The sequence below is a fragment of the Gossypium hirsutum genome, chromosome A05 (assembly GCF_007990345.1).
Source record: "Gossypium hirsutum isolate 1008001.06 chromosome A05, Gossypium_hirsutum_v2.1, whole genome shotgun sequence".
NCBI classification, from domain to species: Eukaryota; Viridiplantae; Streptophyta; class Magnoliopsida; order Malvales; family Malvaceae; genus Gossypium; species Gossypium hirsutum.
The window spans coordinates 29,705,211-29,727,812 of NC_053428.1; the positions used below are offsets into that span (position 1 = coordinate 29,705,211).

A 22,602-nucleotide genomic window follows, 5' to 3' on the forward strand; every position below is an offset into this window, starting at 1 on the left:
GAGTTTCGTAACTTGAGATATGATTTTTCTTGTGACTGTGACGCAAGTAGCTTAAAAGCTGTGAATGTAGAAACAAATAATCCAAAGTTCTAAAAATGTTAAACTAAGCTTAGTAACACCTCATACTCGACTCCAGCGACGGTCTCGGGCGTGGGGGCGTTACAGTTTGGCTTCCAATAGGATCGGGTTTGGCCCTCGAATAACGCCATCCGCCGAATGCAGTGGTGAGCTAGTGGTTGGGGGTGAAGAACAGATGATTCGATCAAATGAAGGGATGGAGACTAAGTTTTGTTTTTGATTTCAAATGACAGATTGTTAATCTAGGGTTTTTTTATTTTTGAAGTTTTGTAGAGCATGAAACGACACTGTTTAGGCCAATTTTAATGGCTTCGAAATGGTGCCATTCAAGGCATGATCCGTGTGACCTGATCCAACACCCAAGAGGATCCGCGCGTTCTGCTTAAAAGGAATATTTGCGCAATTGATCCTTCCCTTTCGCATGGTTATTCAATTAGGCCTTATTTGTTTTTTCTTTGTCTTTTTAAATCTGTCCCTAAGATTTGCGCGTATTTGCAATTTAACTTGCGCCTAAATATAGCGTTTCGAGATTTGGTGTATTTCCGTTTTGATCCTCAATCATTTGTGCGCATACTATTTCAATCCTCAGATCAGTTTTAATGATTTGTCTATTTACAAATTATCCTTCCAATTTTGCTTTTATTTCAATTAAGTTTATTTTATGTGTTATATTCTTTTGGATTTATTTATTTAATTATTTATGTAATTATTTACTTTTTTTAAAAATATATTATTTTAACCTATTATTTTGAACTATTTTTTGAATTCCATTTTGTTTTAGTTTTTTAATTTTCTTTTATATATTGTTGAATTGTTTTACTATATAAATTATTATTTTTAATATTTATTCTCATACGTTGATATTTATATATACATATACATATTTTATGTCAAATTACTTATTTGAACCCTCTTTTGAACATGTTCATATAATTTTTCTTTAAAATATTACTTATATATATTATTTGTTTCTTTTAAATCCAATTTTGGTATTATATATTTTATTTGTTTCAGATATTTTCCTATATTATTATTCTCTTATATATGCATTGTTTGTACTAGGATTTTCATTTCATGTATATTAATTATTGTGGATAAATCAATCTCGTTACGAATTATCTTGTATGATCATCAATTTCGTATTATATAAATAGTAGTTCATATACATTCTTCCATATATTTTTATACAACTATATTTATCTTAAAACTTTCTAACATGTACATCATTGGTTTAAAATTTTATATTGACATCCACTGCTATTTTTATGAATGTAATTTCTATTATATCTTATTGATACATTTTGGGTTTAAATTATTTTGTATAGCATGATTTTCAAAGTTTTTTTATAATACTTATTTTAAAATTTATTTATATGTTAAATTTTATATATTATTTATTCAATATTTTTATTTATTTGATGATTTATTTCAAATGTTTGTGTGCATTATTCACTTATATACATATCCCTAGTTCTTATGAAAAATATTTTAAATTCTAGCATATGCTATTTGTTCATCGATTCATCACTTTCTTAAAATGGTTTTGTATCATATTAACTTCTAATTTCTATTTCTATTTTGTACATTTGGTATTGATTGTTTTATATTATTCCATATATTATTGTTGCGTGTTATTTATTCGTTTTTTTTATATTATCATAACAATTATATTTTCATTCATGTTTGAAAATTTGGTTATATTTTTCTTGGATTAGTTTTATGTAATTGTTGGTTCTGTTAGTTGGTTAAATAAGGTTACATTATCTTCATGCACCAAGTTTTGTACTTTAGTTGTATGTATATTATCCCATGATTATTATTTTTCTTTTGGTTTACAAAATGTTTCTTTATGGTTTCCAACTCTTTAAAATCAATTATTCCATTTTATTTTAAATAAAATCAACGAGTTTTGTGATAATTTACAATCATTTATTTAATTTTTTTTAAAAAACAAGGCAATGTTCAATATTTAGAAATTCGAGAAATCATGCCCTACCGTGCTTGGTTTCGATTTTTCGTTGGACTAAATATCTGGATATCCTTTTATAATTTTTAACCTAAGAGTTTTTTGAAGTCAAAAATCAATTGTGTTTTCAAAGATATGAATAATCGTGTCCAATCGTGCTGGATGTGATGCTACATACCTTTGAAACGCGAGAATCTTGACGACCAACTTGAAACACTTAAGTGTTTGAATGAGAACCACATTTCAAAAACTTTTTTTAAAAAAAAATCTAAACAAAAAGGCAGCACTTAATCAATTTGGTACCAGTTTTTGGGCGTAGTGAGGGTGTTAACCCTTCCTCATACGTAACCGACTCCCGAACCCATCTTTTTACGTGGACCACAAATGGATTTAAATGGAACAAAATGTTTTATTAGGTGACCCAATCACACCTAAACAAAAGATTGGTGGTGACTCCACATTCGATTTTAAAAGTCGATTTCTATTTTTTTTCTTTCAAATGAAAAATGGTTTCGACACTACCAAAACGAAAGCTTGCCTATCTGTCTTGCTATCCAAATGAAACTCCTTGTCGAGTTTGTCTCTACTCAACAAATGACCCTTCACATCTTCGAACAAGAGTTTGTCTCTGTCATAAATCAGGGTCTCATTGAAAGACTTGTATGAAGGAGGTAAAGAGCACAATAATAGCATAGCCTGATCTTCATTGTCAATATGAACCTCAACATTCTTTAAATCATTTAAAAGAGTAATGAATTGACTAATGTGATCGCTAAGAAGCTCACCTTCGTTCATGTGAAACGTAAATAGACGTTGTTTCAACACTAAACAGTTAGCCAGAGACTTAGTCGCATAAAGAGTTTTTAACCTTTTCCATAAGGCGGATGAGGTTTTCTCCATCAATACCTCCTGCAATATTGTATTCGCGAGGCACAACTGGATTGCAGACAAAGCCTTTTCATCAAGCTCTTCCCATTCTATTTTATCTAGACTCTCAGGCCTTTTCCCAGTAACAATATTTTTCAAGCCGGATTGAACTAGAATTGCCATCATCAAAACTTGCCACAGATTGAAATTTGTCTCACCATCGAACTTCTCAATTTCAAACCTTGTTGTTGCCATCTCTGAATGAGCTGATCTATGAAAATTGAATTAACTCTGATACAACTTGTTAAGATCGAGCCGATTAAGAAACAATTAAAAAAATAGCAGAATAAATTCAGAAATTGAATATACAAATTTAATGTGGAAAAACCCTCCAAAGAGGATAAAAAATCACAGGAAAAGATAATTTTACTATAATGGCAAAAGAACAAAAAGTACAAAAGATGGAGATAAAAACTAAACCCCGAAAACTTGAAAATAAGAACCCTCAAAACGTAAACACAAAATTCTCTAAATGTGTTATGAGTTCTAATATCTAATGGTGTTTTTTTAAGGTTATAAAAGAGCCTATTTATAGGCTAAATTCATAGGTTAAATAATAATAAAATAATCTAAACTAATCAGTGTTTAATTGAAACAAATAAACGGAGTTTAACTGAAAGATTATTTCTCAAATTTGACTTGAAATAGGAGTCATACTGAACATCTATAATTCTCTTAATTTCAGAATATTTATATTTTTATAATTAAATTTAATTTTAAATATAATTTTTAATTATCTTTTAAAAACAATGAAATGGGCTATTTGATTGGGGTGGCCTGAAAATTTTTATAATTAAATCTAGGTCGAACCATGAATATTTCTAATTTAATAGTTTGATTTTAAGAAGAGAAGTTAAAATTATGATTAAGGTATGGTATTTTAATTTTTATTAGAAAAACAAATTTCAATTGATCCATGCTAAATTCTAATTATGATAAACTCTCTTAATGGGTCTACAGAATGCGAATAATTAGTTACTGAGTTTGCTCTGGTAAATATATCGAGAAATGAAAAGAAATTAAATTTATATTTGAAAAGATTAAAAATAAAATTTAAAATTGATTTGGTTGTATTCTGTTGGGCTGGATTTGGTTTCAATTTTGCAAGATATTGAAATGGGCAGTCGGATTCTTTTCTACAAATTTAATTTTAAGATACGAACAAGAAGATTTACGTTCATAATCCAAAACACCCACACTATTAAGACCATGTGATCGGTTGCTTTGGATTTATGTCGTCAAGAGATGATCAGGTAAATTATGTTCCCTCCATAATCAATATTGTAATATGAGGAAAGGGGAGAGACAAAGAAGATGGCCGACATGGACAAATTAAGATGGTGTTTCTTGTCCCAACTCGCAATTTTTATTTTTATTTTTTTTACTTTGGTCCAGCGTCGGGAATCAGGTGATGTATGGACCACAATTGTCCCATATCTATATTCTGTCACCTGTCATGCCATGTCAGACTATAACCCTTTACTAGAGTTGGTCGAATGAGTTGATTAGACTCTAATTTTATTTAAATTTAGATGATTCAAATCTAAAATAAATGTAAAATTGAAATAATGTGAAAATAATCTTGTTATACTTCGTCAACACAATAGGCTATTTGAGGAGTGATCTCTACTCGTTACTCAATTTGATTATTCAGCCTAGTAGATGTAGCCACTCAAAGAAATTAGCCACCCATTTCTCATAAGGATACCACCACTCCTTTCTCCATATAATTAATCTTCTGTTAAGAACCTGATTCTTTTAATCACCAAATTCTATAAGTTTAATTGTTTTGTGCCACCATTCAAAGGGAATGACAACATGTTCTATCATAAATATTCTCGTCCCATCATGAACATTTGCCCACTTTAATAATGAATTTGTCACGTTAAAACCACCTACTATAAAACCTCACCTATAAATAACCCCTAGAATATAGAGAAAGGGATCAACTCATCAACACTCTAACCTAACTCTATCACTTTACTCTAAACCTTCACTTCCACTATCTTCACTGTCAATACCCTCAGACTTTTTACCCAGACTTGAATCAATCTTTATCAAAATCACCACATACTCCTCATTTTTTCTTTGTCGATCCCATACATCAATAAACCTCATTTGAATATATTGATTTCTAATTTCTCTACCTCTTAATTTTGGTTCCAAGCTGTAATTCAATTGATTAAGAGCAAAAAATATTTAGAAATATAGTTTTATGTGTTTTTAAGTAATTTTTTTTGTTAAAAAAATGATATTGCGCGCTTCAACCTAAGTTAATTATTGAATATTTATTATCTCTTTAGCAAGAGTCCTTATTTAAAATTTGTGGTATGAGTATAGATTCAACAAATAAAATTACTTTGAAGGGACAAAAGCAGAACATTTTCTTTAAGGAGTTAAAAATAAATTATAAATTATAAATTAAAAACTTAAAATATAAATTTACCAATGTATTAATTTATAACTTTAGAAAGGTTACATTTAAATCTCACTATTTAATTCTTTTATATTTAAAATAATTTAAAAAACTATTTTAATTTTTGAAATATTATAATTTAATTTCTTATCCCAATATTAGTAGTCACTTAATTATTTTTTTTATCACTCAATTATGAAAAGTTACAAAATGATCATCTAACTATCCTGTCTTATTGGGTTTATCCATTTTTGTGTTAATTTGCTGGTGACCAAAAAAAATAATTAAATAGTTGAGTAATTATTCTGTAATTTTTTTATAATTTATTGATAGAAAAACATAATTAAGTTAACTTATTTCGTTTAATTATGATATGGTATAATAATGAGTGCGGAAAAAGAGAGAGGTGAAAATGAAAATAAGAAATTAGAAAAAAAAATGATGGAGATTTGATGGATGAGTGTATAGATTTTGTGAAATCACTTAATGAGTTTGGTAACTAACTAATAAGATGGAATTTAATAATGTCTAACATCAGAAATAAGTGGCTTCCACTGATAAATGGAGTCCAATGCTTGATGTTCAAGTTTATATTAGATTTATTATGAGTTCAATTATCACCTAGGAATGTCGGTATGATAATATCTTAATCTATTAATTTTTTAATTATTAAATTAAATTAAAGGGTAATATAGTTATTGATTAAATTTATTTTAATTGGAATATTTGATATTATACTAATAAAAATATATATTTAAATACGATTAAGTATAATTTTTTTACTATTTAAAAATTTAAAGATTACAGTGTAGAAGTAAATATTATATCAAAATAGAAAAAAAACAATATAACCAAAAATTTAAAATATTATAGTTAAAGTTTATTTCATAATTATTCTTTAAAAAAGTTATCAATTAATAAAATTTGAGATTAGAATGTTAATACTATAAATCAATAATTAAAAGTGGATAAGAATTTTTGTAAATCTCAGGCAAATCTAGCCTAAACTATTATCTAATAAATAAAATATTTAAAATTTCGTGTATATATTGAATAGGATCTCAAATCATTTTCGGATAAAAATATTTAAAAATCTCAAACTTTAATCTGATTAGACTCAGATAAATGGCATAATGGATAGTCATGAGTAATTAAGGTATTCATATATATTTATTTAAACATAATTAATAATGATTATAATATTTAATTAAATTTTAAACCTTAAATTTGAGAGTTATTAATATTTATTTATAAGGTAAACTATTAAAATAGTCATTTTTGTTTACCTTAAGTTACATTTCATTCGTTTATGTTTGAAATGTTATATTTTACTCACTTATGTTAATGTGTTGTAACATTTTAATCATTGAGCCATTAATTATCGTTAACGGTGTAACGGTAAGCTAACGTGACACATTAAATCATCATTTCAAACAAAAAAATTAGGTTAAATTATACAATTGGTCCCCACATTTTTTCGTTTTTAGTAATTTAATTTTCTTTCTTTTATATTTTTAACTTTCCCTTTTTTTTTCCTTTTTTTTATTCTCTTTTGCTTCTACCTTTGTTTTTCTCTCTTCTCCATCTCTTTTAGCGAAGTTATTTATTTATTTATATTTCTCATTTGTTAATTTTTTTTATGTTTATGAAAAAAGAAAAGACGAAAGTTGGAACCAAAATAAAACTTGCTTCACATATTCTCACCCCACAATTACAAATCCTCATCGTCCATCATCGCTTTAACAAATCAATTTAGATCTCTCAATGACCTAGTCCACAAGCTTGCCTCACTCGAAGACCTTGCCAATCGCGACTTATGGCAATCCACCCTCAACAAAGTTTCTCGAGCTTGTTCCCTTAACCTCCTAACCAACCCCCACGATCACTTTATCTATCTTACCTACAACATTTTCGTCCTCTTGAAACTATATTGTTTCAAAGATTCTTCAAATGAGCTCTACACCCTCAATGACTATAATAACCACCATACGAAACTTACCCTCAACTTTACCCGAACCAGTTTGGTTCCATGCTCCCTCTCTCTCTTTGGTTCATCCGTGCTCTGCTACCAATAAAGCTTACTTGGGAACATCCAAGAAGGGTTAGATCAAGTTTATTGTTTGTTTAATTTTATTCTTCAGAAAATAAAAGAAAGGAAATGAATAATCTAAACGATTTTGTAAAATGTTGAAAATGGGAAAAAATTTATTTTGAATATAAAGAATTCAATTTATGTTTAGATTTGATTAAAGATATAGTTTTTTATATTGATTAGTTAAATCCAATTTTAGCTTCAAAATTAGGTTATATTCAAATTGAGGTTTGATTAAGAATGATTGATATTCGGTTTTAAGTTAAATTCAATTTAAGGATATTGTGAAAGAAACAGGAACTTGGTTTATTTGATAGACAAAGATTATGTTGCTGCAGTGAAGAATATGAGAAAATAGAAAAATAAAAGGGAAGAAGAAAAAGAAAATAAAGGAATAAAATTGTTAAAAAAATAAAAGAATTAAGGACTAGTTTTAACGAATGGAAAACATGAAAAACTACTTTAAAAGAAATTAAGAAGGGAGAAAAACATAAGGAGTAGGAGAAAGAATGAAAAAGAAAAAAGGAAAAGTTCAAAGAATATAAAAGAAAAAATTAAATTGCTAAAATTGAAAAAAAATTATAGGGACCAAATGTATAATTTAACCTAAAATTTTCGTTTGAATTGATGATTTAACGTGCCAAGTTAGCTTACTTTTACATCATTATCGACAATTAACGCTTAGTGACTAAAATATGACAACACAATAATGTAAGTAACTAAAACATAACATTTCAAACATAAGTGACTATTTTAATAGTTTACCCTTATCAATAATAGTTATAATTAAATATTTGATTATATTGAAATAAAGTTATTTATATTTATATTTAAAGTACTTCACAGTTTTTATTTTATTTAATGATGATGTATCATATTATTATCTAATAGTATATATTAATGATATATAAGATATTATTATATATATAAATAAATAGATTAACCTTTTATCCCTCTTTTATAAATTAAATGAAATTCTAAAGACTCAAAATATAATACTTACTAAGGTATTAAGGAATACAGAATTAATTTAGCGAATCCCTAGGAGTTACTTGCATTGAAGAAAGAAAAAAACAATATATTTTTTGGGTAATAAAAAAATAGGGAGTAAAGAAATTTAGATACGAAAATGTCCAAAAAGACGTGCAAAATGATTAGGATAAGGAAAAATATACACAACCTCAAAGCATCAGCACTGAGTATGAAGAAGTCAAAAGAATCAGCTAAAACCACCGTCACATTCACAATAAAATTTAAAATTCATATTGTGGACTTTGTGATTATGTCTCTCCCTCCCCCTATAAATTTCCCCCATTATCTCCCCTTCCTTTTCCAAAAGCTTTTTAAACTAAACACCAAGCGCTTTCCTCCCCAACCTTTTCTCACCAAAGTTTTATCCACAAAAAACCTATATATATATATATATCAAGAATGTTGTCTAGTAAAGCTAGCAGCAACTGTCATGGACAGGATTCTTTATACTTTCTGGGGTGGCAAGTTTATGAGAAAAACCCATTCCATGAAGTTGAAAATCCAACAGGAATCATTCAGATGGGGCTTGCTGAGAATCAGGTTAATTAGCTATCCTTTTTTTCTTTTTCTTTTTTTTTCAGATTAGTTGAAACATCCTTTTTGCAAGGCAAGGACAACTTTTTTATTTTTTCATTTTCATGTATAAAAATCATTGTCAAGTTGAACTTTTGATGTATATGTACTTTAGAAAGACATTTTTTTTATACTTTTTAACTTCATTGTTAATTGAATTAATGCAGTACGTACACCTTCATTGCTTTATGGAAATTATTGTTGCACCAAATGGGTAATCCATAAACTAAATGGTGGTGTGTGTATATTTTGTCATCAGCTTTCTTTTGACCTCGTCGAATCATGGCTAAGAAAAAACCCCGACGTCATGGGACTCAAGAATAAGGATGGAGAATCTGTATTCAGGGACCTTGCTCTCTTCCAAGACTATCATGGAATGCCTGCTTTCAAAAATGTATACATTCCTATCATTTTAACCAAAAAAACCCCTACATTTGAGTTACAAACTGATCTAATACATACATATATGTATAATATGGTGGCTTCATTTGCATAGGAACTGGTTGAATACATGGCAAAAATTGGAGGAAATAAGGTTAAATTTGATCCCAACAACCTTGTTCTTGCTGCTGGTGCAACTTCAGCTAATGAGACTTTAATTTTTTGCCTGGCTGATCCAGGTGATGCTATCCTTCTTCCCACACCATCCTACGCTGGGTAAGTTCCAAATTTCCTAATCCTAGTCCATATCTATATTACTTCGGACTTGGGATATATGGATATCTATCCAACTCGGATATATATTTAGAGGATCGATATATGGATATTGACAGGGATCTAAAATTTTCGCTATATACACGGTTCTAGGTTTGACAGGGATTTAAAATGGAGAACTGGAGTAGAAATTGTTCCTATACATTGCTCGAGTTCAAATGGATTCAGAATCTCCATGTTTGCACTTGAAGAAGCTTATGAAAGAGCTCAAAAACTCGACTTCAAAGTTAAAGGGGTTTTGATTACGAATCCTTCAAATCCACTGGGCACAACCATGACTACAGATGAACTTCAAAGCCTCATTACTTTCGCCATCGACAAAGACATTCATCTCATAAGCGACGAAGTTTTTTCAGGCACAGTTTTCGACTCTCCATCTTTCATAAGCATTATGGAAGCTGCAATGGACAGTAACCTTAAAAGAAACACAGATGTTTTGAGCCGCATTCACATCGTTTACAGTCTTTCTAAGGATCTAGGTTTACCGGGATTTCGTGTGGGCATGATCTATTCAAACAATCAAACCGTTATGAGTGCAGCGACGAAGATGTCGAGTTTCGGACTGGTCTCGTCGCAAACTCAGTACCTACTGTCGTACATGCTGGCTAACAAAAAATTCACCAGCAACTACATGAAGAGGAATCAAAAGAGGCTGAAGAAAAGGAAAGAGATGCTGGTGTCGGGGCTTAAAAAATCAGGCATTAATTGCTTGAAAAGCAATGCAGGGTTGTTCTGCTGGGTTGACATGAGACATCTCTTGTGTTCCAACACATTCGAAGCCGAAACTGATCTGTGGAAGAAGATATTATGCGAAGTTGGGTTGAATATCTCCCCTGGTTCATCTTTCCATTGCAGTCAACCAGGGTGGTTCAGAGTTTGCTTCGCCAATATGAACCAATCCACACTTCAAGTGGCCTTGCGACGCATCAAGGATTTCGTGGAACGTTCGAGCTTTAATTACCAGCAAATTATGGCAAGTTTAAGTAGGAAATTGATCAGCAACTGGGTTCGTAAACTATCATCAGCTGACCGTGAAGAACAAGAGCGTTAGGTTTATCTTAATTAATCTTTTAGTTTTAATATATGGGAAGTATGCAATTCAAGGTGTCTTGGTTTTATATAAAATAGTTTTAAGTTTTCCAGCCATCTATAAAATAGTGACTTTGAAACTTTTATTTCCATAAATAAACCAATTAGTGACCCTAATTTCATTGCTGTGTATCTCATATTCTATAATCTATAAAAGTAAAATACTTCAAGAATTGTAGATATGTCGCCTTCAAAAATTGACAGCTGCCTTTATTATTATTATTATTTTTTTCTTTAGATTTTTGGTCGGGTGCTGGGGAGAAAGTGAATGTGAAAGTGAGAAAAAACTGAAAGAAAAAAAAAAGTGAAAAAATATTTGTTTTTATTTTTGTGATACTTTTATATGTTTAAATTGTTATTATATATATAAAAAAAACTATTATATATGAATTTTTGCAACTTAATAGTTTATTTTAGGTGTAGTTTAATTTATTAGTTTTTGCGTATTTATTTTAGCTAATAGATGTCATAAGTCTCTATATTTTTCGAAAATTTAGAATTTAGTCATTGTATTTTCATTTTTAAAAATTTAACCTCTCTATTTTTAAAATTTTAAAATTTAAATACAACTGTTAACATTGTTAATATTTATTATATTACAATTGTTAACATTGTTAACATTTTTTTAAAAAAAGGTATTTTTTATTCATGTTCTTAGATCATAAAGTTTTGAATTAAATTATTACAATGAAAATTTCATACTAATTAAATTTAGTGAAAGTATCTTTTACTTAATTTTTTGTTTTAACTTTTACTTACTTAATGTATTACTATTGATCCTGCATTTAAAAAAGTTGCTGGATTTAGGGTCGGTTCCAATTTATTTGAAAAAGATTTAAAATTTTAAATGATATTTTTAAAGCATTAATAATAATAATAATAATAATAATAATTGATTTATGGTTCATGCATTGTTTTGTTTTAAAATTTTAAAATGATAGATTTAAAAAGGAGGCTTCCCATGCATTAAACCACTAGCAGATTAGTATATGCTATGCATATTTATCACATTATTTGAAGTGTTGATACTAATCATATATATTCATTTGTTTTGATGTCATTTTTTTTATTGTGAAGCAAAAAAATTATTGAAGGGTTTATAGAATAAATATTAATTATAATAGTTGAATATAAATAAATATAAAATTTGAAACTCGAAATCAATAATATGAAACTTAAAAATAAAAATAAAATAATTTATTATTAATAATTAATATTTAATTACATTTAATAAAGTTAATAGTATTTATATTCAAGTCTTTCAATTTTTTTTATTTTAATACAATGGTGATGTGTCATTTTATTATTAGTTGATTGTGCATAAGACCTATACTTGATCATGGATCGGGTCACCCTCCTAAATTCAAAGGCCCACCCAAAAAGTGTGAGGGTTTAATAAAAAATATAGGCCCGAAAAATAGGTTTTGACAAAAAATAAGGTCTTATTTCTAAATAGGTTAAGCCTCAGGTAAGATTTTTTTGACTCGGGTTAGGCCCAAAATTGTCTAAAAAAAATTTTCACTGTTGTTTTTTACCATCTCGATGTTATTTTGCTATTATATTACTACTATTTTGTTGTTATTGTTCGGATATTATATCACTATTGTTTTATTATTAATTTTGCTATTATTTTAGAGACACTTGCTTGTTAAGTTGCAACTATCTTGGTATTTTTAAGTATAAAAACTTTTTTGTAATGTATTTTTAGTTTGTTAGGAAATATTTATTTTAATATTTTTAGTGAATTTGATGTATTATATTTTAAAATTTTGTTTTTATATAAAAACAATAAGAAAATTTTAATATAGACGGGTTGGCCGAACTCGAGTTTAGTAATTCTATTTGGGTTAAGTTTGGACAAAGTTTTGGGCCAAGCCCGGGCTTAAAAAGCAAGCCTAAAATTTTGTATTAGCCTATGATTAGGGCTAAGTTTGGATGGGTAGTACGTTTACGTGCGGTTAATATAAAAACAACGGTGGCGGTGAGATTAGATACTGTAACGATACTATAGTGTGAGGCAAAAAGTAAACTAAATGCATCCAACCGCCCATCCAAATCCCACCTAGACTTAATGACACCTATACATTGACAATATATCAAATATTAATCCTTAGTTTACATGATTTTTATAAATGTTTTAATTTATAAAAAAATCAACCCCACAATCTAAATTTCTTGACTCAGCCCTTGGTCGAATGATAAATTAAAGTTTTATTAACGTAGATGACATGTGTTCAAGTCTTACCATACCCAAATTATTTATTTGGTAGCACAATAATATAATTTATTTTTAACATGAAAGAGCATTTTAATAATTTTCTTGATCAAGTTAGTGCTCTTAATTTACAATGCCAACTCATTTAGTGATTTAAATAATAAAATTGATGTTGAACGAAATCGATAAATTAGGTCCATAAATTTTTATTCTTTTTAAGTATGAAATCAACAATTACATATTAACTCGATTTTTATTGAAGTTAATAATTATATTCGTTATGCGAACGGGATTTATAATATAGCAAATTATAAGCCTTCAGCATTAAAGATCTTAGTTGATCTCTAGGGTCCATCCTTTTTTATCCTCAATGCGACCAGTTTGAAGTCCCACGAGAGTCGAGTACAGTTGCTGGCACACCAATCTACCCTCTGATCTGAATTCAGTTCTGCACATAAATATGCTTCACTTAGTACCACTCCTTGCTGTGAATATGAAGAAAATCATAAAACCTTGACACTAACATTGTATTACGACCGCTGGGGTTATTACCTTTTGTTCCTATATGTAATGCTACCAACCAGAGCAACTCCAACAGCGGTTCCGGTGCAAAAAACTTCATCGGCATCAACCAATTCATCAACCGCAACCGGCCGTTCCTCGACCTAATACATTAATCCTGTATTAAACCTTAAACCCCAAACACATTAATTTCTAAATCAATTCACTCACTTGGTAACCATGATCCTTCGCAATCTCAATGATGCTTTTTCGAGTTACCCCTTCAAGAATAGTCCCATTTGTTGCCGGAGTTGAAATCACATTTCCCTGAAAAAAGGGGTTTCTAACAAATCAGTGATACTTTTTAAAGCTTTTTTTCATGTACTTGAAACTGATAGAGCTGGGATACCTTAACAATGAAAATATTACAAGAGGAGACCTCTTCCAGATACTTTTTATTAATGGCGTCAAGATATAAGACATCAGAAAATCCTCGGTCTTTGGCTTTGGTAATTGCTTTCATAACCTGCAATAAAAGGGATCAAATAAATTGATTTTTGATGAACACAAAGAGACATTTACAAATGTTACTCACTGGTGCGTAGTTGGTGATTGACTTCACTCCTCCAGCTCCTCCAGGAGAAGCCCTAACATATTCTTCCTCGATGTATAAGTTCAAAGGTGCAGTACCCTCCTGATTCCAGGATTATCAGAATACAATTGAGTCTTCATCCAAATTGTTTTAAAAATACTTTGAATATATATATAATAAACAAGTCTACCTTGAAATAGTAACCAACAGGGGAAACATAAACGAGGAAAGTATATTCCGGAGCAGGTGCCAAGCCTAATATAGGACCAGTCCCTAGAAGCATAGGCCTAACATACAGTGACCCTTTTCCTGGAGGAGGAATCTGCAAGTAATCGATTCAGAAATTCATACATTGTTAAAACAAACCCAAGGGTAATTTTTCAGGGAATGCACTTGTTGTGTTTGTCAAAATCACCCAACGCTTGTTAGCCGATACAGTTTCCTTAACTGCATCAATAAATTGGTCAATGGAAGGGGATGGCATGCACATTCTTTCAGCCCCGTGCCTCATTCGACCTGCGTTTTGGCCTGCTCGGAATAGAAGAATTCGCCCATCTTGTGTCCTGTTAGCTTTCATGCCTTCGTATACGCCCTGGATAGTCAACAGTTTTTAGCTTTCATTATTTCATTCTAAGCTTATGGGGGGGCCTTCCTTTATCATCTTTATCACCATTTTTAGCCGAAATTTAAATTTGGGTTTGTCAATTACGGCATCAAAAAGAATGATAGTAGATATTGAGATTCGATTTTCAAGATTATGTTTGAATATATTTGAAATTGCATTATTGATAATATTGAGATAGAGCATGGCTTGCCTGTCCATAGTTTAAGACACCTGCGGAAGGGCTTAACTCGATATTGGCATATCGACAGAGCTGTCCTTTTAGAAAACTTTGGTCTTTACAACAGCTCATAACGTACATGTAATCGGTTTGCGTCAATCCAAATCCAAGTTTATCCCAATTCACATCCGCATCCTCATCGTCACTAAAGTCACCACTTTATGTATTTATTAAAATAAATTGTTGCGCGGAAGCGTGTGAAAGAGTAAAATTATTGTACTGAAAAATCACACTAAGTTCAATTCCCAGGAAAGAGAGGTGGATCACGAGGATCGCTTACATACCAGATCTTTCCTAGCCAGAATATCCCTCTATCGTAATTTAATAGCACAATAAATTACTACAATGACACTTGCAAAATATGCAGAACAAAAAAATAAAGAACATTAGAATTTTAACGAGGTTCAGCAAATTTTGCCTACGTCCTCGGGCACTACCAAATATATTTCACTCCAAAAATACAAGTGAAAGTTTACAAATAGGGAGAGAGAACAATTGCCTTAAGTAGAGAATGGCAAGTGTGGGATGAAGAAAGTAAGAAATGGTTAGGCCTATTTATAGTTGAGGTTCAAGGATCAACTTGCAATGTCCCTATACAATTAGGGACCAAAATTGCAATTATCCCATGCCAACTTTTAACCCAACTTGCCAACCAATTTTACTTTCTACTTTCGGTGCCCACCCTTTTTGACTTTTCAAACAATGGGTGGGTTCCAATATAAATAAATGCACCTTAATAGATTAAATTATTGGATAAACTCTATCTTAAAAATTAGTTTAATTTAAAATTTCATCCCTCTACTTTCTAGAATTAAAAAAATAATTCTTCTACTTTAATTTCATAAAAGTTAATTTAATTATTGGTAAACGCATGAATCTATATTAATTTTTGCTAATTATTATATATAAAATTGTTGAACGGTATATTTTTACTAATTTATTGCATATGAATGATTATTTTGTTGATTTTCAAGTTGGTGATTTAATGATAACATTTAAAAGTGTTACTCAATTGGACTACAGATTTTATAAAGGATAAAGATCAAATTCCAAATAAAAGTAGGATCAACTTATTTTTATAAGAAATTTATAATTAATATTAAAGTTTATATTTGATGCAAGGTTTTATTAAAATGAAAAAGAAAGTTCATAAAAGAAATTTTATAATATTTATTAAAGAAACGTGATAAAGACAAACTCTCCAGTGTACTTTTTGTCCAAACCCAATTATTTGTCGCTAATAATAAAGACATTAATGCATTCGTAGCTAAAAAGAAAAAAATTGTCATGGTTGCATCAGGGTTTTACCGACAACTCTTATCGACAAAAAATGATTAGTTTTTAGTGTTCATGTAAGTTACCTGTAACCAGATGGTTTAGTCGTTGCTGGAGAATAAGCCTGAGATGTGAACCTATGATCATTTGCAATCTATAAACATGTAATAAAAAAGCATATTAATCCAGCATTTACAATAAACTGTACAAAACACTGTCATCTTAAAAGAGACTTTGTTGTTCTTATCTAACATACATTGGACATTTAAATCAATCTCTACGAAGATATGAGTTGATCATTTGGAGAGTACTCAATGAATATCTTGTTGTTAAACGGTAAATTCACACCCAATCATCAAAAAGATTAGAAATCCAATCATGAACACGAAAGAACAATATATATATATATATATAAAAGAAAGAAGCAACTTTCCATGCAAACAAAAGCAGTAACAATGATAACAATCAACGTTATATATTGAAAAGGCTAATAAGTTACCATAGATGAAAAAGAAGCAGCTCGTAAGGATTGAAGCAGATTGCGTATGGAAGAACTCTTCTGAATTGCCATTGTTTTTTAAAATTTGTGTTGAAACAGATAATAGAGAAGAAATAAAAATGAAAAGCAGAGGTGGTATGTTTAAGAAGATTTCAAAGTAACAGATGAAAGAAATGAGGTGAAGAAAAAACAACGTGATTAGGGAAGAGAAATTATTGTGGAGGTAAAAGAAAAAAGGAGAGAGACGTTTCTGGACTAATACCGGTGCATTACAGAGAATGAAAAGGAAGGGCCAAACATAAGCAGTGGCTCAGCTCCACACGGAAGTATGGGAAATTGCTAGAATAAATGTAGTCGAGTTGGCAGCTATGCAAGTGGTCAGGTCAAATCGTGGTACGAATTATCCACATTTTTATTATTGTTTTTGCTTCCATCAAACAAATTTCTTTATTGTATATTCAACATTTAGAAAGAACTTTTTTAGGTTTCTGTCTTATCTGTTTGTTCGGCGTCAAAGCATCTTATAATTTATTATTAGTATGGTGGAGAAAGAGGGTCAAATCCATGATCTCAAAGTAGGATTAAGTATATCGATATCCTACGTACTTTTTGCAGATGATTTTTTTAAGATGGATAAGGAGGCATGCCACACAATGAAAAGGATCTTGGAGCAATATTGCACTTACACATCAATTATAATAAATTGGAGCTGAAGATCAGTAAGAATTGCTACCCAAAGTTCGAAAGAACGTTCAAAGGTATTTTACAGGTAAGAGCTACCGGGGAGACTGGTAAATATTTGGGGATGAGGTTGGGGTTCCTAAACAAGAAAAGCAATTTCTTTCAACCCATCCTTAATGAGATGGAGTCCACATTATCTCTGTGGAAATCAAATTATTATGCAAGGAAGGAAGCTCAGCCTGATTAAATATGTGCTTTCAAGTGTACCCATATACCAATTATCATGTTTTCAAGCCCCAAAGAACATTTATGATAAAATGGACCAATTAATGAGAAACTTCTGGTGGGGCAACAAATCAAGTAGAAGGAAGATTCATTATATAAACTGGAATTGAGTCTTCTCTAGAAAATCTTTGGGGGGCCTCGGCTTAAGAAGTATGCATGCTATGAATAAAACCTTGCTGGCTATGATTGCAAGGAGAAATGTAAATGGCCAAAGGTGGCTCTTTCAAGAAACCTTGTCAAGAAATATTGTAAATTGGATAATTTTCTTTAGACTCAGACGAAGTCAGGTGATTCTTGGGCTTGAAAGGGCATCCTTATGGGTAAGGAGATGGTTAGCAACAATATCGCCAGGCAAAACGACAACAGATGGAGTTCGCAAGATGGTTCGACGACCCTTAATCAAGTACTGATTTGAGACATTATTGCTAACTTGAATAGGCGGCGACTACTTAATTCAAGTGTCATGGGTCGTAGTTTAAAGCCTATGACCAACGTACCAAATGCATTTAATGGAGGTGTATTGTTTAGATGAGATTATTTGGCCCACAAGAACTAGCTTGATTCAGTAAGTTATTGGAGAAGCCTGTCAGATTGAAGCCTGGGTGACCCAATAATGAGGATATGACAACATAGGCTATTTTGATAACTAATCTTAAGAGGATATGAATCATATCTTGTAAAGATTCGATTTGATACGGTATATCTTGTAAATTCCATAATTTAAGGGATATGATTAATCTCGTTCATCAGTGTAATTTAATCTTGACCGTCAATTTTGGGAGTTCTCACTTGTGGTGTTAAGACCGATGATCGCCTAAGGCCGTGTGAATCGTAAGACAAAAGATCTAACCCCGTGACACAAGGTTCAGGGTGCTCTAATACTTAAATGGCTGCACACCCATGATGGAAAATTTTCGATTATATCTGCATATTTTCAAGCCTTTGATAATATGCAAACAGGAAATACTAACACAACAAATTAAGAGGTCCCAAAAAGGATTTGGGAATTCCTTTGGTCCCTCAAGCTTCAATACAAGGTTATCATATTTCTTTGGAAAATTCTTAATGAGGCCCTTCCCTGTAAGACAATGATTAAAAGGAGAATGAATTCCACAAGCACGAAATGCGCACTTTGTCAAGGTAATAGAGAGGACGAAAATCATTTGTTTTGGGAATGTAATTAAGCATAGGATAGATCAAGAAATGGTTATCACAAGCTATGGGACAAGCACAAGTAGGTATTGACTTCACAAAGGATGTACTCATAGGATTAGCAATTTTCCTCTGGAAAATCTGGTTGCACAAGAATAAAGTAAATTTACGAAGGAATAAAACCAAACTCTGTCGCAGAAATCAAGGAAGCAAAGGATTACTTTCAAAAGATCAAGAAAGCAACAAGGGATGGGATTACATTGCACAAGAATAAAGTAAATTTACGAAGGAATAAAACCAAACTCTGTCGCAGAAATCAAGGAAGCAAAGGATTGCTTTCAAAAGATCAAGAAAGCAACAAGGGATGGGATTACAGTGAACAAAAAGAAAAACCAGAGAGGCATGTAGTGTAACAGTCCGATTTAGACCCTAATCGGAATGGTGGTTTCGGGACCACGAACTTGAGTCAGAAAAATATTTAAATATTATTTTTCGTGTTTATTTTATGTGAATTTACATGTGTGAAAATTTCGTACAATAATTTGATTGTTTGTGTGCTTAATTTGATAAAAGGACTTAATCATGTAAGTTAAAAATTTGATAGTCTAAATTATAAAGGTTGAATTGATAGTGGCTTTTTAATATGGAGTATTTATGTTGCAAATAATCCATTATTTTAGTGATGGCCGAATGTACCAATAAAGTATATGTTTATGTTATTATATTTATAAGGTTAAATAAGTAAAACATGTTAATAGTTAACCTATATTATATTATAACATAAAAATAATAATAAAGCCATGCATTCATACTTTGTTGTTGCCAAAAATACAAGAGGAAAGAAAAGAAAAAAAGAAACAAGGTATTTGGCCATTGTTGGTTCAATTTTAAGGTATGTTTTGTTTTGGTTTTTGATGATTTTTACGTTTTTGAGATCGTTGCTTCGAATATTACCCGACCCATGCTTGAATTTTTGATTTTGGTGAATATTTTGTGTTATGCTATTGATGAATATTTGTGTTTTGTGATGTTTGATGAGGAAATATAAAAAAATATGTTAACATGTTTTGTATTGGAGTTTTTGATGATTTTGAGTAATTAGGACTAAATTATAAAAAAATAATAAATTAAGGGACTAAAATATGAAATAGATAAATAAATGGATTAGTATGAGTATATAGAAGATTTGGCTCAACTATGTTGTTGTGAGATTTTGTGTATTTCGTAATTTATGCAATTAGGACTAATTTGTAAAAGTATGAAATATTAGGGGTAAAATGGTAATTTTTCCATTATGTGTTGTTGGATTAAATTGAATGAAATTTTATTTAAATGAGGTTAATTTGAAATTATATAAATTAAGAACAAAGGAAATCGGACTTGGATCGGGGAAAAACAAAAATAGTTGAATAGCCGATTCGTAACGTCTGTCGATATCAGAGATTTTGGTTGTAAGTTACGAGCTTGGGGATTGTGACCCAAGTCATCCACACTATCATCAACTTTCGGTACTTTTAAAAGTCTATTTTCACAACTTTTGGCATGTATAGGCTAATATGTATTTTGTTCAACTTTGAATATGTATAAATTGAGCCATGCGAATATGGCTTAACTTTAAAGCTTGGTTTTGGTTATGTTTGGTAATGGTTTATTTTGTTTTGATTATAATGTTAAGTGAAATGAATGAAAAGTAAATGTGAATGGTGTGATATATGTTGGAAATAGTTTGAAGTAATTAGTAGAATTGGTTGTGGTTGATCATTCAGTTTTAATATATATATATTATATATATATGAACAAATAGGGTTTGACGACTTGATTTTTGGTGTATGCTTATTCATTTATAAATATGAGCTCAAATGTTAAATATGTTTAATGTATATTTGGAAATGCATGATATGAGACATGCATGTGATCAAATATGCATAGGTTAGTTTAGTTTGGTTTGCAGGAAAAATTAATTTATTGGATGTATATACATGTTACGGTTGTATAATTGTTTGTGATGAAACAAAGTTGATAGGAAAACGATGATAGTGATATACCTATTCGGTTAATGAGATGAAAATTGACCAAATGAATAGTGAATTGTATAATAATACCGTAAGGAAATTATAAGAATTTTTAGTACATGTTAATTATATGTTTATAAATATACATGTACTTGTTTGTGTGTTCGAATGATGTTAGCTATATAATGGTTTGGTTTGTAATAATAGTTTATGCATAATTTTATATTTGTTAATGAAGATGTTTTTATTTGAGATATGATTCGTAAATGCAATATATTTAATAATGTATATTAAATATTTAATTAGACATGTGTTTAAATTTACGAATATAATTTGTTTGAATATGTGAATGTTTGGAATTATGTTTTTGTTCAGTAATGCCTCTTAACTCTAGTCTGGCGACGGATACGGGTTAAGGGTGTTACATGTAGTGTGAGCTTAACAAACATAAATACGGACCACATTACCCTTGGTTGGCCTAGAAGGAATGATGTACTTGCATGGGTCATTCACATTAGGAGTCTAGATGGAAAACTGAATCGACTCATGAAGAAAGCTTTCAGCACGAAAATGGAATTTTAAGGAAACTAATTCTGTTGAGAATATATAGTGTTAGTTGTTGCATTACAATCAAACATTTACTCTGAAGAGCACGATGATACCCCACCATGGGCAAAGAAGAAAAGCTAAGGAGATATTCTTTTGGTAATTTTATAAAAAAAATTAAATATTATTATTTATATTAAAAATTCTATCACGTACATATGTGGAAACTATATGTTTAAAAAAATATATATAAATATTATGTTAAAATAAAATTTTGTTTTTTTTAGTGATAAATTAAATTGTACGTGTTTAAATTACATTATATGCAAATTTTTATTAGTTTTTTTAAAAAGTAAAAGATTAAATTACCTTAGAATAATATAACTTAATTTAAATATGGAATGATATTTTAGTAATTTCTAGCTAAGTTGGTATGAGTTAACTCATGACACCAACTCAATCAATGGCTTAAATAATATTATAGATTTACAATTGATGGAGGTAATAAAGTGTTTATAATAAGATTAAAATGTATAAAAAATTAAAATAAAATTATAATTGAGTGGTAAATTTAAGATTTTTACCTATGCAATTAGCATCGGTTCAAATATCTCCATATGCATATTTTTTTATTATTATTTAAATAAAAAGACTAAAATACTCTCGAATAATATAATTTATTTTAAAAATTTTAATAAATTTACTAATCAAGTTGATACTTAGTTGACTTTATATCAACCCAATTAGGGACTTAAATAATAGTATAAATATACAATTGATGGAGGTAATAAAGCGTTCATAATAAAATTAAAATATATAAAAAAATTAGGGATAAATCTCAAAACTATACATGAACTATGATTTAATGTGCAATTGTATACATGAACTTTGATTTTGTGCAATTTTATACATAAAATTTTGATTTGATCTAATTCTTGTAAATTATTAACACAATTATTGATATAACATCATTTTATGTTTATATATTGCATACATAAACAATTATATTTATCCAATATAAAAATAAATTAATGTATTTATTCTTTAAATGTGTATGATTAAATCAAAATTAAAGTTTCAACCATACATTTGAACCACAATCAGAGTTTCATGTA

General features: G+C 29.8%; 2 protein-coding genes across 4 annotated transcripts; one reads left to right on the forward strand and one right to left on the reverse strand.

Annotated features, from left to right (window-relative positions):
- The first annotated feature begins 8,838 nt into the window (after positions 1-8,838).
- LOC107905210 (1-aminocyclopropane-1-carboxylate synthase 3) lies at positions 8,839-11,097 on the forward strand. The gene is made up of 4 exons (XM_016831800.2): positions 8,839-9,051; positions 9,344-9,478; positions 9,581-9,741; positions 9,892-11,097. The coding sequence occupies exons 1-4, from the start codon at positions 8,911-8,913 to the stop codon at positions 10,847-10,849; spliced, it is 1,395 nt and encodes a 464-aa protein (XP_016687289.2). The 5' UTR covers positions 8,839-8,910; the 3' UTR covers positions 10,850-11,097.
- A 2,195-nt stretch (positions 11,098-13,292) lies between these two features.
- Positions 13,293-17,126, reverse strand: LOC107905209 (branched-chain-amino-acid aminotransferase 2, chloroplastic). 3 transcript variants are annotated; one of them, XM_041112146.1, is made up of 11 exons: positions 16,812-17,119; positions 16,399-16,466; positions 15,322-15,348; positions 15,011-15,182; positions 14,611-14,787; positions 14,386-14,517; positions 14,199-14,297; positions 14,013-14,129; positions 13,835-13,930; positions 13,655-13,767; positions 13,293-13,550 (listed from the first exon to the last, which is right to left on the reverse strand). In XM_041112146.1, exons 1-11 carry the CDS (start codon positions 16,881-16,883, stop codon positions 13,436-13,438), a joined length of 1,188 nt encoding a protein of 395 aa, XP_040968080.1. In that variant the 5' UTR covers positions 16,884-17,119; the 3' UTR covers positions 13,293-13,435. The 3 variants fall into 3 exon arrangements, with proteins under 3 accessions (XP_040968080.1, XP_040968081.1, XP_016687288.2); XM_041112147.1 differs by lacking the exon at positions 15,322-15,348 and having other exon boundaries at positions 16,812-17,126; XM_016831799.2 differs by lacking the exon at positions 15,322-15,348 and having other exon boundaries at positions 15,011-15,194; positions 16,812-17,126.
- Between the last annotated feature and the right edge of the window lie 5,476 nt (positions 17,127-22,602).